The sequence below is a fragment of the Oncorhynchus gorbuscha genome, unplaced genomic scaffold (assembly GCF_021184085.1).
Source record: "Oncorhynchus gorbuscha isolate QuinsamMale2020 ecotype Even-year unplaced genomic scaffold, OgorEven_v1.0 Un_scaffold_2195, whole genome shotgun sequence".
Lineage (NCBI taxonomy): Eukaryota > Metazoa > Chordata > Actinopteri > Salmoniformes > Salmonidae > Oncorhynchus > Oncorhynchus gorbuscha.
The window spans coordinates 35,001-54,295 of NW_025745096.1; the positions used below are offsets into that span (position 1 = coordinate 35,001).

Here is a 19,295-nt window from a genome sequence, read left to right on the forward strand (position 1 = left end):
ACAGAGACCTCCATGGAGTCACTATGATCTGTTTCAGAGACCTCCATGGAGTCACTATGATCTGTTTCAGAGACCTCTATAGAGTCACTATGATCTGTTACAGAGACCTCTATGGAGTCACTATGATCTGCTACAGAGACCTCTATGGAGTCACTATGATCTGCTACAGAGACCTCTATAGAGTCACTATGATCTGTTACAGAGACCTCTATGGAGTCACTATGATCTGCTACAGAGACCTCTATGGAGTCACTATGATCTGTTACAGAGACCTCTATGGAGTCACTATGATCTGCTACAGAGACCTCTATGGAGTCACTATGATCTGCTACAGAGACCTCTATGTAGTCACTATGATCTGTTACAGAGACCTCCATGGAGTCACTATGATATGTTACAGAGACCTCCATGGAGTCACTATGATCTGTTACAGAGACCTCCATGGAGTCACTATGATCTGTTACAGAGACCTCCATGGAGTCACCATGATCTGCTACAGAGATCTCCATGGAGTCACTATGATCTGTTAGAGAGACCTCCATGGAGTCACTATGATCTGTTAGAGAGACCTCTATGGAGTCACTATGATCTGTTAGAGACCTCTATGGAGTCACTATGATCTGTTACAGAGACCTCCATGGAGTCACTATGATCTGCTACAGAGACCTCCATGGAGTCACTATGATCTGCTACAGAGACCTCCATGGAGTCACTATGATCTGTTAGAGACCTCTATGGAGTCACTATGATCTGTTAGAGAGACCTCTATGGAGTCACTATGATCTGCTACAGAGACCTCCATGGAGTCACTATGATCTATTAGAGAGACCTCTATGGAGTCACTATGATCAGCTACAGAGACCTCCATGGAGTCACTATGATCTGTTAGAGACCTCCATGGAGTCACTATGATCTGTTAGAGAGACCTCTATGGAGTCACTATGATCAGCTACAGAGACCTCCATGGAGTCACTATGATCTATTAGAGACCTCCATGGAGTCACTATGATCTGTTAGAGACCTCTATGGAGCCACTATGATCTGTTAGAGACCTCTATGGAGTCACTATGATCTGCTACAGAGACCTCTATGGAGTCACTATGACCTGTTACAGAGACCTCCATGGAGTCACTATGATCTGCTACAGAGACCGCTATGGAGTCAAAATGATCTGTTAGAGAGACCTCTATGGAGTCACTATGATCTGCTACAGAGACCTCCATGGAGTCACTATGATCTGCTACAGAGACCTCCATGGAGTCACTATGATCTGTTAGAGAGACCTCTATGGAGTCACTATGATCTGCTACAGAGACCTCCATGGAGTCACTATGATCTGTTAGAGAGATCTCTATGGAGTCACTATGATCTGTTAGAGACCTCTATGGAGTCACTATGATCTGTTACAGAGACCTCCATGGAGTCACTATGATCTGTTACAGAGACCTCTATGGAGTCACTATGATCTGTTAGAGAGACCTCCATGGAGTCACTATGATCTGTTACAGAGACCTCTATGGAGTCACTATGATCTGCTACAGAGACCTCCATGGAGTCACTATGATCTGCTACAGAGACCTCCATGGAGTCACTATGATCTGCTACAGAGACCTCCATGGAGTCACTATGATCTGCTACAGAGACCTCTATGGAGTCACTATGATCTGCTACAGAGACCTCTATGGAGTCACTATGATCTGTTAGAGAGACCTCTATGGAGTCACTATGATCTGCTACAGAGACCTCCATGGAGTCACTATGATCTGTTAGAGACCTCCATGGAGCCACTATGATCTGTTAGAGACCTCTATGGGGTCACTGTGATCTGCTACAGAGACCTCCATGGAGTCACTATGATCTGCTACAGAGACCTCCATGGAGTCACCATGATCTGCTACAGAGAACTCCATGGAGTCACTATGATCTGCTACAGAGACCTCTATGGAGTCACTATGACCTGTTACAGAGACCTCCATGGAGTCACTATGATCTGCTACAGAGACCGCTATGGAGTCAAAATTATCTGTTAGAGAGACCTCTATGGAGTCACTATGATCTGCTACAGAGACCTCCATGGAGTCACTATGATCTGCTACAGAGACCTCCATGGAGTCACTGTGATCTGTTAGAGAGACCTCTATGGAGTCACTATGATCTGCTACAGAGACCTCCATGGAGTCACTATGATCTGTTTCAGAGACCTCTATAGAGTCACTATGATCTGTTACAGAGACCTCCATGGAGTCACTATGATCTGTTACAGAGACCTCCATGGAGTCACCATGATCTGCTACAGAGACCTCCATGGAGTCACTATGATCTGTTACAGAGACCTCTATGGAGTCACTATGATCTGTTAGAGAGACCTCTACGGAGTCACTATGATCTGTTACAGAGTCACTATGATCTGTTACAGAGACCTCTATGGAGTCACTATGATCTGTTACAGAGACCTCTATGGAGTCACTATGATCTGCTACAGAGACCTCTATGGAGTCACTATGATCTGTTTCAGAGACCTCTATAGAGTCACTATGATCTGTTACAGAGACCTCTATGGAGCCACTATGATCTGCTACAGAGACCTCTATGGAGTCACTATGATCTGCTACAGAGACCTCCATGGAGTCACTATGATCTGCTACAGAGACCTCCATGGAGTCACTATGATCTGCTACAGAGACCTCTATGGAGTCACTATGATCTGCTACAGAGACCTCTATGGAGTCACTATGATCTGTTAGAGAGACCTCTATGGAGTCACTATGATCTGCTACAGAGACCTCCATGGAGTCACTATGATCTGTTAGAGACCTCCATGGAGCCACTATGATCTGTTAGAGACCTCTATGGGGTCACTGTGATCTGCTACAGAGACCTCCATGGAGTCACTATGATCTGCTACAGAGACCTCCATGGAGTCACCATGATCTGCTACAGAGACCTCCATGGAGTCACTATGATCTGCTACAGAGACCTCTATGGAGTCACTATGACCTGTTACAGAGACCTCCATGGAGTCACTATGATCTGCTACAGAGACCGCTATGGAGTCAAAATTATCTGTTAGAGAGACCTCTATGGAGTCACTATGATCTGCTACAGAGACCTCCATGGAGTCACTGTGATCTGTTAGAGAGACCTCTATGGAGTCACTATGATCTGCTACAGAGACCTCCATGGAGTCACTATGATCTGTTTCAGAGACCTCTATAGAGTCACTATGATCTGTTACAGAGACCTCCATGGAGTCACTATGATCTGTTACAGAGACCTCCATGGAGTCACTATGATCTGTTAGAGAGACCTCTACGGAGTCACTATGATCTGTTACAGAGTCACTATGATCTGTTACAGAGACCTCTATGGAGTCACTATGATCTGTTACAGAGACCTCTATGGAGTCACTATGATCTGCTACAGAGACCTCTATGGAGTCACTATGATCTGTTTCAGAGACCTCTATAGAGTCACTATGATCTGTTACAGATACCTCTATGGAGTCACTATGATCTGCTACAGAGACCTCTATGGAGTCACTATGATCTGCTACAGAGACCTCCATGAAGTCACTATGATCTGTTACAGAGACCTCTATGGAGTCACTATGATCTGTTACAGAGACCTCCATGGAGTCACTATGATCTGTTTCAGAGACCTCCATGGAGTCACTATGATCTGTTTCAGAGACCTCTATAGAGTCACTATGATCTGTTACAGAGACCTCTATGGAGTCACTATGATCTGCTACAGAGACCTCTATGGAGCCACTATGATCTGCTACAGAGACCTCTATAGAGTCACTATGATCTGTTACAGAGACCTCTATGGAGTCACTATGATCTGCTACAGAGACCTCTATGGAGTCACTATGATCTGTTACAGAGACCTCTATGGAGTCACTATGATCTGCTACAGAGACCTCTATGGAGTCACTATGATCTGCTACAGAGACCTCTATGTAGTCACTATGATCTGTTACAGAGACCTCCATGGAGTCACTATGATATGTTACAGAGACCTCCATGGAGTCACTATGATCTGTTACAGAGACCTCCATGAAGTCACTATGATCTGTTACAGAGACCTCCATGGAGTCACCATGATCTGCTACAGAGATCTCCATGGAGTCACTATGATCTGTTAGAGAGACCTCCATGGAGTCACTATGATCTGTTAGAGAGACCTCTATGGAGTCACTGTGATCTGTTAGAGACCTCTATGGAGTCACTATGATCTGTTACAGAGACCTCCATGGAGTCACTATGATCTGCTACAGAGACCTCCATGGAGTCACTATGATCTGCTACAGAGACCTCCATGGAGTCACTATGATCTGTTAGAGACCTCTATGGAGTCACTATGATCTGTTAGAGAGACCTCTATGGAGTCACTATGATCTGCTACAGAGACCTCCATGGAGTCACTATGATCTATTAGAGAGACCTCTATGGAGTCACTATGATCAGCTACAGAGACCTCCATGGAGTCACTATGATCTGTTAGAGACCTCCATGGAGTCACTATGATCTGTTAGAGAGACCTCTATGGAGTCACTATGATCAGCTACAGAGACCTCCATGGAGTCACTATGATCTATTAGAGACCTCCATGGAGTCACTATGATCTGTTAGAGACCTCTATGGAGCCACTATGATCTGTTAGAGACCTCTATGGAGTCACTATGATCTGCTACAGAGACCTCTATGGAGTCACTATGACCTGTTACAGAGACCTCCATGGAGTCACTATGATCTGCTACAGAGACCGCTATGGAGTCAAATGATCTGTTAGAGAGACCTCTATGGAGTCACTATGATCTGCTACAGAGACCTCCATGGAGTCACTATGATCTGCTACAGAGACCTCCATGGAGTCACTATGATCTGTTAGAGAGACCTCTATGGAGTCACTATGATCTGCTACAGAGACCTCCATGGAGTCACTATGATCTGTTAGAGAGATCTCTATGGAGTCACTATGATCTGTTAGAGACCTCTATGGAGTCACTATGATCTGTTACAGAGACCTCCATGGAGTCACTATGATCTGTTACAGAGACCTCTATGGAGTCACTATGATCTGTTAGAGAGACCTCCATTGAGTCACTATGATCTGTTACAGAGACCTCTATGGAGTCACTATGATCTGCTACAGAGACCTCCATGGAGTCACTATGATCTGCTACAGAGACCTCCATGGAGTCACTATGATCTGCTACAGAGACCTCCATGGAGTCACTATGATCTGCTACAGAGACCTCTATGGAGTCACTATGATCTGCTACAGAGACCTCTATGGAGTCACTATGATCTGTTAGAGAGACCTCTATGGAGTCACTATGATCTGCTACAGAGACCTCCATGGAGTCACTATGATCTGTTAGAGACCTCCATGGAGCCACTATGATCTGTTAGAGACCTCTATGGGGTCACTGTGATCTGCTACAGAGACCTCCATGGAGTCACTATGATCTGCTACAGAGACCTCCATGGAGTCACCATGATCTGCTACAGAGACCTCCATGGAGTCACTATGATCTGCTACAGAGACCTCTATGGAGTCACTATGACCTGTTACAGAGACCTCCATGGAGTCACTATGATCTGCTACAGAGACCGCTATGGAGTCAAAATTATCTGTTAGAGAGACCTCTATGGAGTCACTATGATCTGCTACAGAGACCTCCATGGAGTCACTATGATCTGCTACAGAGACCTCCATGGAGTCACTGTGATCTGTTAGAGAGACCTCTATGGAGTCACTATGATCTGCTACAGAGACCTCCATGGAGTCACTATGATCTGTTTCAGAGACCTCTATAGAGTCACTATGATCTGTTACAGAGACCTCCATGGAGTCACTATGATCTGTTACAGAGACCTCCATGGAGTCACCATGATCTGCTACAGAGACCTCCATGGAGTCACTATGATCTGTTACAGAGACCTCTATGGAGTCACTATGATCTGTTAGAGAGACCTCTACGGAGTCACTATGATCTGTTACAGAGTCACTATGATCTGTTACAGAGACCTCTATGGAGTCACTATGATCTGTTACAGAGACCTCTATGGAGTCACTATGATCTGCTACAGAGACCTCTATGGAGTCACTATGATCTGTTTCAGAGACCTCTATAGAGTCACTATGATCTGTTACAGAGACCTCTATGGAGTCACTATGATCTGCTACAGAGACCTCTATGGAGTCACTATGATCTGCTACAGAGACCTCCATGGAGTCACTATGATCTGTTACAGAGACCTCTATGGAGTCACTATGATCTGTTACAGAGACCTCCATGGAGCCACTATGATCTGTTTCAGAGACCTCCATGGAGTCACTATGATCTGTTTCAGAGACCTCTATAGAGTCACTATGATCTGTTACAGAGACCTCTATGGAGTCACTATGATCTGCTACAGAGACCTCTATGGAGTCACTATGATCTGCTACAGAGACCTCTATAGAGTCACTATGATCTGTTACAGAGACCTCTATGGAGTCACTATGATCTGCTACAGAGACCTCTATGGAGTCACTATGATCTGTTACAGAGACCTCTATGGAGTCACTATGATCTGCTACAGAGACCTCTATGGAGTCACTATGATCTGCTACAGAGACCTCTATGTAGTCACTATGATCTGTTACAGAGACCTCCATGGAGTCACTATGATATGTTACAGAGACCTCCATGGAGTCACTATGATCTGTTACAGGGACCTCCATGGAGTCACTATGATCTGTTACAGAGACCTCCATGGAGTCACCATGATCTGCTACAGAGATCTCCATGGAGTCACTATGATCTGTTAGAGAGACCTCCATGGAGTCACTATGATCTGTTAGAGAGACCTCTATGGAGTCACTATGATCTGTTAGAGACCTCTATGGAGTCACTATGATCTGTTACAGAGACCTCCATGGAGTCACTATGATCTGCTACAGAGACCTCCATGGAGTCACTATGATCTGCTACAGAGACCTCCATGGAGTCACTATGATCTGTTAGAGACCTCTATGGAGTCACTATGATCTGTTAGAGAGACCTCTATGGAGTCACTATGATCTGCTACAGAGACCTCCATGGAGTCACTATGATCTATTAGAGAGACCTCTATGGAGTCACTATGATCAGCTACAGAGACCTCCATGGAGTCACTATGATCTGTTAGAGACCTCCATGGAGTCACTATGATCTGTTAGAGAGACCTCTATGGAGTCACTATGATCAGCTACAGAGACCTCCATGGAGTCACTATGATCTATTAGAGACCTCCATGGAGTCACTATGATCTGTTAGAGACCTCTATGGAGCCACTATGATCTGTTAGAGACCTCTATGGAGTCACTATGATCTGCTACAGAGACCTCTATGTAGTCACTATGATCTGTTTCAGAGACCTCTATGGAGTCACTATGACCTGTTACAGAGACCTCCATGGAGTCACTATGATCTGCTACAGAGACCGCTATGGAGTCAAAATGATCTGTTAGAGAGACCTCTATGGAGTCACTATGATCTGCTACAGAGACCTCCATGGAGTCACTATGATCTGCTACAGAGACCTCCATGGAGTCACTATGATCTGTTAGAGAGACCTCTATGGAGTCACTATGATCTGCTACAGAGACCTCCATGGAGTCACTATGATCTGTTAGAGAGATCTCTATGGAGTCACTATGATCTGTTAGAGACCTCTATCGAGTCACTATGATCTGTTACAGAGACCTCCATGGAGTCACTATGATCTGTTACAGAGACCTCTATGGAGTCACTATGATCTGTTAGAGAGACCTCCATGGAGTCACTATGATCTGTTACAGAGACCTCTATGGAGTCACTATGATCTGCTACAGAGACCTCCATGGAGTCACTATGATCTGCTACAGAGACCTCCATGGAGTCACTATGATCTGTTAGAGAGAATCTCTATGGAGTCACTATGATCAGCTACAGAGACCACCATGGAGTCACTATGATCTGTTACAGAGACCTCCATGGAGTCACTATGATCTGTTAGAGACCTCTATGGAGTCACTATGATCTGTTAGAGACCTCTATGGAGTCACTATGATCTGCTACAGAGACCTCCATGGAGTCACTATGATCTGCTACAGAGACCTCCATGGAGTCACTATGATCTGCTACAGAGACCTCCATGGAGTCACTATGATCTGCTACAGAGACCTCCATGGAGTCACTGTGATCTGCTACAGAGTCCTCCATGGAGTCACTATGATCTGCTACAGAGACCTCCATGGAGTCACTATGATCTGCTACAGAGAACTCCATGGAGTCACTATGATCTGCTACAGAGACCTCCATGGAGTCACTATGATCTGTTAGAGAGATATCTATGGAGTCACTATGATCTGTTAGAGACCTCTATGGAGTCACTATGATCTGTTACAGAGACCTCCATGGAGTCACTATGATCTGCTACAGAGACCTCCATGGAGTCACTATGATCTGCTACAGAGACCTCCATGGAGTCACTGTGATCTGTTAGAGACCTCTATGGAGTCACTATGATCTGTTAGAGAGACCTCTATGGAGTCACTATGATCTGCTACAGAGACCTCCATGGAGTCACTATGATCTATTAGAGACCTCCATGGAGTCACTATGATCTGTTAGAGACCTCTATGGAGCCACTATGATCTGTTAGAGACCTCTATGGAGTCACTATGATCTGCTACAGAGACCTCTATGTAGTCACTATGATCTGTTTCAGAGACCTCTATGGAGTCACTATGACCTGTTACAGAGACCTCCATGGAGTCACTATGATCTGCTACAGAGACCGCTATGGAGTCAAAATGATCTGTTAGAGAGACCTCTATGGAGTCACTATGATCTGCTACAGAGACCTCCATGGAGTCACTATGATCTGCTACAGAGACCTCCATGGAGTCACTATGATCTGTTAGAGAGACCTCTATGGAGTCACTATGATCTGCTACAGAGACCTCCATGGAGTCACTATGATCTGTTAGAGAGATCTCTATGGAGTCACTATGATCTGTTAGAGACCTCTATGGAGTCACTATGATCTGTTACAGAGACCTCCATGGAGTCACTATGATCTGTTACAGAGACCTCTATGGAGTCACTATGATCTGTTAGAGAGACCTCCATGGAGTCACTATGATCTGTTACAGAGACCTCTATGGAGTCACTATGATCTGCTACAGAGACCTCCATGGAGTCACTATGATCTGCTACAGAGACCTCCATGGAGTCACTATGATCTGTTAGAGAGAATCTCTATGGAGTCACTATGATCAGCTACAGAGACCACCATGGAGTCACTATGATCTGTTACAGAGACCTCCATGGAGTCACTATGATCTGTTAGAGACCTCTATGGAGTCACTATGATCTGTTAGAGACCTCTATGGAGTCACTATGATCTGTTAGAGACCTCTATGGAGTCACTATGATCTGTTAGAGACCTCTATGGAGTCACTATGATCTGCTACAGAGACCTCCATGGAGTCACTATGATCTGCTACAGAGACCTCCATGGAGTCACTATGATCTGCTACAGAGACCTCCATGGAGTCACTATGATCTGCTACAGAGACCTCCATGGAGTCACTGTGATCTGCTACAGAGTCCTCCATGGAGTCACTATGATCTGCTACAGAGACCTCCATGGAGTCACTATGATCTGCTACAGAGAACTCCATGGAGTCACTATGATCTGCTACAGAGACCTCCATGGAGTCACTATGATCTGTTAGAGAGATCTCTATGGAGTCACTATGATCTGTTAGAGACCTCTATGGAGTCACTATGATCTGTTACAGAGACCTCCATGGAGTCACTATGATCTGCTACAGAGACCTCCATGGAGTCACTATGATCTGCTACAGAGACCTCCATGGAGTCACTATGATCTGTTAGAGACCTCCATGGAGTCACTATGATCTGTTACAGAGACCTCTATGGAGTCACTATGATCTGCTACAGAGACCTCCATGGAGTCACTATGATCTGCTACAGAGACCTCCATGGAGTCACTATGATCTGTTAGAGAGAATCTCTATGGAGTCACTATGATCAGCTACAGAGACCACCATGGAGTCACTATGATCTGTTACAGAGACCTCCATGGAGTCACTATGATCTGTTAGAGACCTCTATGGAGTCACTATGATCTGTTAGAGACCTCTATGGAGTCACTATGATCTGCTACAGAGACCTCCATGGAGTCACTATGATCTGCTACAGAGACCTCCATGGAGTCACTATGATCTGCTACAGAGACCTCCATGGAGTCACTATGATCTGCTACAGAGACCTCCATGGAGTCACTGTGATCTGCTACAGAGTCCTCCATGGAGTCACTATGATCTGCTACAGAGACCTCCATGGAGTCACTATGATCTGCTACAGAGAACTCCATGGAGTCACTATGATCTGCTACAGAGACCTCCATGGAGTCACTATGATCTGTTAGAGAGATCTCTATGGAGTCACTATGATCTGTTAGAGACCTCTATGGAGTCACTATGATCTGTTACAGAGACCTCCATGGAGTCACTATGATCTGCTACAGAGACCTCCATGGAGTCACTATGATCTGCTACAGAGACCTCCATGGAGTCACTATGATCTGTTAGAGACCTCTATGGAGTCACTATGATCTGTTAGAGAGACCTCTATGGAGTCACTATGATCTGCTACAGAGACCTCCATGGAGTCACTATGATCTATTAGAGAGACCTCTATGGAGTCACTATGATCAGCTACAGAGACCTCCATGGAGTCACTATGATCTGTTAGAGACCTCCATGGAGTCACTATGATCTGTTAGAGAGACCTCTATGGAGTCACTATGATCAGCTACAGAGACCTCCATGGAGTCACTATGATCTATTAGAGACCTCCATGGAGTCACTATGATCTGTTAGAGACCTCTATGGAGCCACTATGATCTGTTAGAGACCTCTATGGAGTCACTATGATCTGCTACAGAGACCTCTATGTAGTCACTATGATCTGTTTCAGAGACCTCTATGGAGTCACTATGACCTGTTACAGAGACCTCCATGGAGTCACTATGATCTGCTACAGAGACCGCTATGGAGTCAAAATGATCTGTTAGAGAGACCTCTATGGAGTCACTATGATCTGTTAGAGACCTCTATGGAGTCACTATGATCTGTTACAGAGACCTCCATGGAGTCACTATGATCTGTTACAGAGACCTCTATGGAGTCACTATGATCTGTTAGAGAGACCTCCATGGAGTCACTATGATCTGTTACAGAGACCTCTATGGAGTCACTATGATCTGCTACAGAGACCTCCATGGAGTCACTATGATCTGCTACAGAGACCTCCATGGAGCCACTATGATCTGTTACAGAGACCTCCATGTAGTCACTATGATCTGTTAGAGACCTCTATGGAGTCACTATGATCTGTTAGAGACCTCTATGGATTCACTATGATCTGCTACAGAGACCTCCATGGAGTCACTATGATCTGCTACAGAGACCTCCATGGAGTCACTATGATCTGCTACAGAGACCTCCATGGAGTCACTATGATCTGCTACAGAGACCTCCATGGTCACTATGATCTGCTACAGAGACCTCCATGGAGCCACTATGATCTGCTACAGAGACCTCTATGGAGTCACTATGATCTGTTACAGAGACCTCCATGGAGTCACTATGATCTGCTACAGAGACCTCCATGGAGTCACTATGATCTGCTACAGAGACCTCCATGGAGTCACTGTGATCTGCTACAGAGTCCTCCATGGAGTCACTATGATCTGCTACAGAGACCTCCATGGAGTCACTATGATCTGCTACAGAGAACTCCATGGAGTCACTATGATCTGCTACAGAGACCTCCATGGAGTCACTATGATCTGTTAGAGAGATCTCTATGGAGTCACTATGATCTGTTAGAGACCTCTATGGAGTCACTATGATCTGTTACAGAGACCTCAATGGAGTCACTATGATCTGTTACAGAGACCTCTATGGAGTTACTATGATCTGTTACAGAGACCTCCATGGAGTCACTATGATCTGCTACAGAGACCTCCATGGAGTCACTATGATCTGTTAGAGAGACCTCTATGGAGTCACTATGATCAGCTACAGAGACCTCCATGGAGTCACTATGATCTGTTACAGAGACCTCCATGTAGTCACTATGATCTGTTAGAGACCTCTATGGAGTCACTATGATCTGTTAGAGACCTCTATGGATTCACTATGATCTGCTACAGAGACCTCCATGGAGTCACTATGATCTGCTACAGAGACCTCCATGGAGTCACTATGATCTGCTACAGAGACCTCCATGGAGTCACTATGATCTGCTACAGAGACCTCCATGGTCACTATGATCTGCTACAGAGACCTCCATGGAGCCACTATGATCTGCTACAGAGACCTCTATGGAGTCACTATGATCTGTTACAGAGACCTCCATGGAGTCACTATGATCTGCTACAGAGACCGCTATGGAGTCACTATGATCTGTTAGAGACCTCCATGGAGTCACTATGATCTGTTACAGAGACCTCTATGGAGTCACTATGATCTGCTACAGAGACCTCTATGGAGTCACTATGATCTGCTACAGAGACCTCCATGGAGTCACTATGATCTGTTACAGAGACCTCTATGGAGTCACTATGATCTGCTACAGAGACCTCCATGGAGTCACTATGATCTGCTACAGAGACCTCCATGGAGTCACTATGATCTGCTACAGAGACCTCCATGGAGTCACTATGATCTGCTACAGAGACCTCCATGGAGCCACTATGATCTGCTACAAAGACCTCCATGGAGTCACTATGATCTGCTACAGAGACCTCCATGGAGTCACTATGATCTGCTACAGAGACCTCCATGGAGTCACTATGATCTGTTACAGAGACCTCCATGGAGTCACTATGATCTGCTACAGAGACCTCCATGGAGTCACTATGATCTGCTACAGAGACCTCCATGGAGTCACTATGATCTGCTACAGAGACCTCCATGGAGTCACTATGATCTGCTACAGAGACCTCTATGGAGTCACTATGATCTGTTAGAGACCTCCATGGAGTCACTATGATCTGTTACAGAGACCTCTATGGAGTCACTATGATCTGCTACAGAGGCCTCTATGGAGTCACTATGATCTGTTATAGAGACCTCTATGGAGTCACTATGATCTGTTACAGGGACCTGATGCTGCTGGGGGTCAGTATGATCTGAGGTGAAGCTGCTGGGGGTCAGTATGATCTGAGGTGATGCTGCTGGGGGTCGGTATGATCTGAGGTGATGCTGCTGGGGGTTGGTACCTTGGTGGGATCCAACAGCTGTTCTATTTGCTTGTCTTTCTTAGTTTTGTCCTCCTCCAGACGCCGTAGTTTGGCTTTCATCCTGTCCTTCTCGGACTTCTGGGCCTGAAGACTCTGGAGAGGAACGAACAGACCTGATCAATTCCTCTGAGTACAGGGTTAAAGCCATTCGATTTCTGCCATTTACGACAACGTTCTACATGTCCAACGGCTACTACAAAGTAGGAGCAATCAGTCAGCCAGCTAACTTGCCTAACTATTAAAACATATCTTTGTGTGTGTGTGTGTGTGTGTGTGTGTGTGTGTGTGTGTGTGTGTGTGTGTGTGTGTGTGTGTGTGTGTGTGTGTGTGTGTGTGTGTGTGTGTGTGTGTGTGTGTGTGTGTGTGTGTGTGTGTGTGTGTGTGTGTGTGTGTGTGTGTGTGTGTGTGTGTGTTGTTCTTTACCTTCTTGAGGTGTATGATCTCATCGTACATGTCCTCCTTCTCTCTGTAGTCTGGAGGGAGAATAACTGTTACACTGTAGAATAACTGTGACACTGTAGAATAACTGTAGAATAACTGTGACACTGTAAAATAACTGTAGAATAACTGTGACACTGTAGAATAACTGTAGAATAACTGTTACACACTGTAGAATAACTGTAGAATAACTGTTACACTGTAGAATAACTGTTACACTGTAGAATAACTGTTACACTGTAGAATAACTGTTACACTGTAGAATAACTGTTACACTGTAGAATAACACACACACACTCTCGGATGTATGCAAGCACAGCGCGCACACACATGCACATAGAATATAATACACAGAACCACGCAGCACACACACACACACACACACACACACACACACACACACACACACACACACACACACACACACACACACACACACACACACACACACACACACACACACACACACACACAACACACAGAACACACAGAACACACACCATTGGATGAGGAGTGCAGATGTTTGGGTTTCTTAATGCCAAGAGCCTGTTGGAGATACTCTGGAGTGCAGGGAGAAGAGGAGAGACAGGCTGAGGTGTGTGTTGTGTCAAAGTCAACTCTCAGAGACTGGGACAGACCTAGAGAGAGAGGAGAGAGGAGAGAGAGGCTGAGGTGTGTGTTGTGTCAAAGTCAACTCTCAGAGACTGGGACAGACCTAGAGAGAGGAGAGACAGTAGAGAGAAGAGAGACAGGCTGAGGTGTGTGTTGTGTCAAAGTCAACTCTCAGAGACTGGGACAGACCAAGAGAGAGAGGAGAGACAGGAGAGAGAAGAGAGACAGGCTGAGGTGTGTGTTGTGTCAAAGTCAACTCTCAGAGACTGGGACAGACCAAGAGAGAGAGGAGAGACAGGAGAGAGAGGAGAGAGAGGAGAGAGAGGAGAGAGAGGCTGAGGTGTGTGTTGTGTCAAAGTCAACTCTCAGAGACTGGGACAGACCTAGAAAGAGAGGAGAGAGAGGAGAGAGAGGAGAGACAGGTTGAGGTGTGTGTTGTGTCAAAGTCAACTCTCAGAGACTGGGACAGACCAAGAGAGAGAGGAGAGAGAGGAGAGAGAGGAGAGACAGGTTGAGGTGTGTGTTGTGTCAAAGTCAACTCTCAGAGACTGGGACAGACCTAGAGAGAGAGGAGAGAGGAGAGACAGGCTGAGGTGTGTGTTGTGTCAAAGTCAACTCTCAGAGACTGGGACAGACCTAGAGAGAGAGGAGAGAGGAGAGACAGGCTGAGGTGTGTGTTGTGTCAAAGTCAACTCTCAGAGACTGGGACAGACCTAGAGAGAGAGGAGAGAGGAGAGAGGCTGAGGTGTGTGTTGTGTCAAAGTCAACTCTCAGAGACTGGGACAGACCTAGAGAGAGAGGAGAGAGGAGAGAGAGGCTGAGGTGTGTGTTGTGTCAAAGTCAACTCTCTGAGACTGGGACAGACCTAGAGAGAGAGGAGAGAGAGGAGAGAGAGAGGAGAGACAGGAGAGAGAGGAGAGACAGGTTGAGGTGTGTGTTGTGTCAAAGTCAACTCTCAGAGACTGGGACAGACCTAGAGAGAGAGGAGAGAGGAGAGACAGGCTGAGGTGTGTGTTGTGTCAAAGTCAACTCTCAGAGACTGGGACAGACCTAGAGAGAGAGGAGAGAGGAGAGAGAGGCTGAGGTGTGTGTTGTGTCAAAGTCAACTCTCAGAGACTGGGACAGACCTAGAGAGAGAGGAGAGAGGAGAGAGAGGCTGAGGTGTGTGTTGTGTCAAAGTCAACTCTCTGAGACTGGGACAGACCTAGAGAGAGAGGAGAGAGAGGAGAGAGAGAGGAGAGACAGGAGAGACAGGACAGGTTGAGGTGTGTGTTGTGTCAAAGTCAACTCTCAAAGACTGGGACAGACCTAGAGAGAGAGAAAGAGAGAGGGAGGAATGAAGGGGGGTGGAGAGGGAGGGAAGGAGAGGGGAGCGAGAGAGAGACAGAGAGAGAGACAGAGAGAGAGAGAGAGAGAGAGAGAGAGAGAGAGAGAGAGAGAGAGAGAGAGAGAGAGAGAGAGAGAGAGAGAGAGAGAGAGAATAACATTTTTAATACAATGGTAGACCTATAATGAATAATGTTGTGAAATTCCCCTCTGAGCAAGACATATCACTAGGGTCAACAAAACCCTACAAGCTGTCAGCTGGAATAACATGCAACAAGATACCACACTGGCTGAATAACTGTGTGTGTCCCTATGGAGGTTTAGAAATAGAGTTCTCTTTCTGGTTTCTATGGAGGTTTAGGAATAGAGTTGTCTCTCTGGTTTCTATGGAGGTTTAGGAATAGAGTTGTCTCTCTGGTTTCCATGGAGGTTTAGGAATAGAGTTGTCTCTCTGGTTTCTATGGAGGTTTAGGAATAGAGTTGTCTCTCTGGTTTCCATGGAGGTTTAGGAATAGAGTTGTCTCTCCATGGAGGTTTAGAACAGAGGTTTCTAAACAGGTTTAGGAACAGAGTGTCTCTCATGGAGGTTTAGGAATAGAGTTGTCTCTCTGGTTTCTATGGATGTTTAGGAATAGAGTTGTCTCTCTGTAGTACATTGGTATGTTAGTAAAGAGCTGTTTTCTACGGTGATAAAGTTCTGTTTATATCTCCATGGTACCCACCGTGCCCGTTGCTTAGCGAAGCCAGACAGTTCTCTCTGGGGGTCCGAGCTGCCTCACCCCTCTCCAACAGAGTGTCACCTCTCACCCCTAGGGCCTCCCCCCTCTCCCCCAGAGTTCCTCTCAGGGGCCTCCAAGCTGACACCGCTGACCTCCTCTGGTTCACATCCATACTGGAGAGATACGGAGACCCTGCACACACACACACACACACACACACACACACACACACACACACACACACACACACACACACACACACACACACACACACACACACACACACACACACACACACAACAAAGTTAGGGTGGTAAAAGCAATGGAGGTGAATTTGAAGTTTAAAGTCAGATGTATTGTAGATGATAGCTGGTCTTACTGGGAGAAGGGGGAGGTTTACCAGACATACTCTTTTTCCTGGCTTTCTGTTGAGACACAAAACAAGGGTTAGACACACACACACACACACACACACACACACACACACACACACACACACACACACACACACACACACACACACACACACACACACACACACACACACACACACACACACACACACACACACACACACACACACACACACACGGGGGAACAGAAAGTCATCTCACCTTTCCAGAGTCTGATATGTAGGTAGCAAGAGAAAGTCCATCCTCAACCTTGGAAACAATGAGAGGAGAATTAGTTAGTGAGTCTATCTATACAACTTACGGTAGTAGAGGCTAATAGAGTAGCAGGACAATAACTACTGTCACGGTGATGTCGCAAAACAGTATCCAATCTACAGAAGTGGTACTACAGAGGCTAACTAAAACAGTATCCAATCTACAGAAGTAGTACTACAGTAGATAACTAAAACAGTATCCAATCTACAGAAGTAGTACTACAGTAGATAACTAAAACAGTATCCAATCTACAGAAGTAGTACTACAGTAGATAACTAAAACAGTATCCAATCTACAGAAGTAGTATTACAGTAGATAACTAAAACAGTATCCAATCTACAGAAGTAGTATTACAGTAGATAACTAAAACAGTATCCAATCTACAGAAGTAGTATTACAGTAGATAACTAAAACAGTATCCAATCTACAGAAGTAGTACTACAGTAGATAACTAAAACAGTATCCAATCTACAGAAGTAGTACTACAGTAGATAACTAAAACAGTATCCAATCTACAGAAGTAGTACTACAGTAGATAACTAAAACAGTATCCAATCTACAGAAGTAGTATTACAGTAGATAACTAAAACAGTATCCAACAGTATCCAATAAAACAGTATCCAATCTACAGAAGTAGTATTACAGTAGATAACTAAAACAGTATCCAATCTACAGAAGTAGTATTACAGTAGATAACTAAAACAGTATCCAATCTACAGAAGTAGTACTACAGTAGATAACTAAAACAGTATCCAATCTACAGAAGTAGTATTACAGTAGATAACTAAAACAGTATCCAATCTACAGAAGTAGTACTACAGTAGATAACTAAAACAGTATCCAATCTACAGAAGTAGTACTACAGTAGATAACTAAAACAGTATCCAATCTACAGAAGTAGTACTACAGTAGATAACTAAAACAGTATCCAATCTACAGAAGTAGTACTACAGTAGATAACTAAAACAGTATCCAATCTACAGAAGTAGTATTACAGTAGATAACTACATCAGTAAAGTCAGTAAAACACTCAGTAAAGTCGTAAAACAACACACCATATCTTCTAGGTCTTCGTCCGTCGGGATATCGCTGGCCACGAGAGACATCGTTGAAGTTTGATAGAGATTATAAAATGATAAACTAATCTCTCTTTGGAGAAAGTGGACAGTTGGAGGACCTCTCCTTGCGTGTTCTTGTCATTTTCCTGTGCTTCATTTCGCTACGTTGACACGTTTGCCTTAGCTATAGCTGCGGGGGAAAAACAAGCATTTGGTAGAGATATCAAATAAAATAAAACACCTCTTCCTTTGAGATCAAAACATAATCAAATGCCTGTCCTCAAACCGACACGAAAGCAACAATAGCCTCGCAGCTATAGCCTACCCCCAAGCAATTATTTTAGATTTCGTTACGAGCACAGCAGACACCTACAATCTCTCGTATTACCCCGGTCCTCGGGAATAAACGATGCAGAAATGGAAATATAATTTAATAGTCTTCTATCATAAATCCTCTGATGTTGTTTCTCCGGCTATTTCTCTGGCATCAGTAGTCTAGCAACAAACAACACAACAATTGTAGCGGAGCAGAAATACATTGATGTTCGTTTATGAGCGTCTTTGCTGCGCAGGTTTTACGCAGATCACGATAAGAGTGCTTCTTCTATGGTTTTCACTGTTCAGACAAATACCCCCATAATCAGTGTAATAATATCTTATTATTATTGTGCATGTAAACGCACTCACTGACTAGCCTAACTCCAGGGTGTTATTGTGTGTATACATCGTTTGTGTGTTCATTTCAAGGTAAAGCTGTGCGCACTTCATCTGGAAAGTCATTGCTGTTTCATGCCAACGTGTGTATCCGCTCTCAGAAGCTTGTGTATGGCGTCATATGTTGCTGGAACTAGCTTGAATGTTCGCTAATGTGCGTGCTAACCCAGCTAGCTAGCAGTGTGCTGTTCCAAGGCAGGTATGGGACTCTGAATGCATGTCAGAGACACATGGTAACCCTAGCCTCCCTGCGTGCTTGTTTGATCTCTACCAAGAGGTCTGGTCCTTCATGACACCGACAGAACAGGATTTCGCCAAAGATACTGATACAGTGCATTCGGAGAGTATTCAGACCCATTGACTGTTTCCACATTTTGTTATGTTAAAGCCTGATACTAAAAT

The 19,295-nt window shown here is 44.9% G+C and overlaps 1 protein-coding gene across 4 annotated transcripts in view; it reads right to left on the reverse strand.

The window, feature by feature from the left end:
* The window catches only part of iqce (IQ motif containing E), a 30,264-nt gene extending 11,680 nt beyond the window's left edge, over positions 1-18,584 (reverse strand). The window contains exons 1-6 of one of the 4 annotated variants that reach the window (XM_046332675.1): positions 18,177-18,584; positions 17,068-17,115; positions 16,863-16,878; positions 16,457-16,645; positions 13,782-13,831; positions 13,338-13,451 (exon numbers count right to left, since the gene is read on the reverse strand). In XM_046332675.1, the coding sequence (XP_046188631.1) occupies positions 13,338-13,451; positions 13,782-13,831; positions 16,457-16,645; positions 16,863-16,878; positions 17,068-17,115; positions 18,177-18,227 (468 nt within the window). In that variant the 5' untranslated portion in view covers positions 18,228-18,584. Of the gene's footprint in view, positions 1-13,337; positions 13,452-13,781; positions 13,832-16,456; positions 16,646-16,832; positions 16,879-17,067; positions 17,116-18,176 lie in introns of all 4 variants that reach the window. The other 3 variants (XM_046332674.1, XM_046332673.1, XM_046332676.1) reach the window with 3 other exon arrangements.
* Between the last annotated feature and the right edge of the window lie 711 nt (positions 18,585-19,295).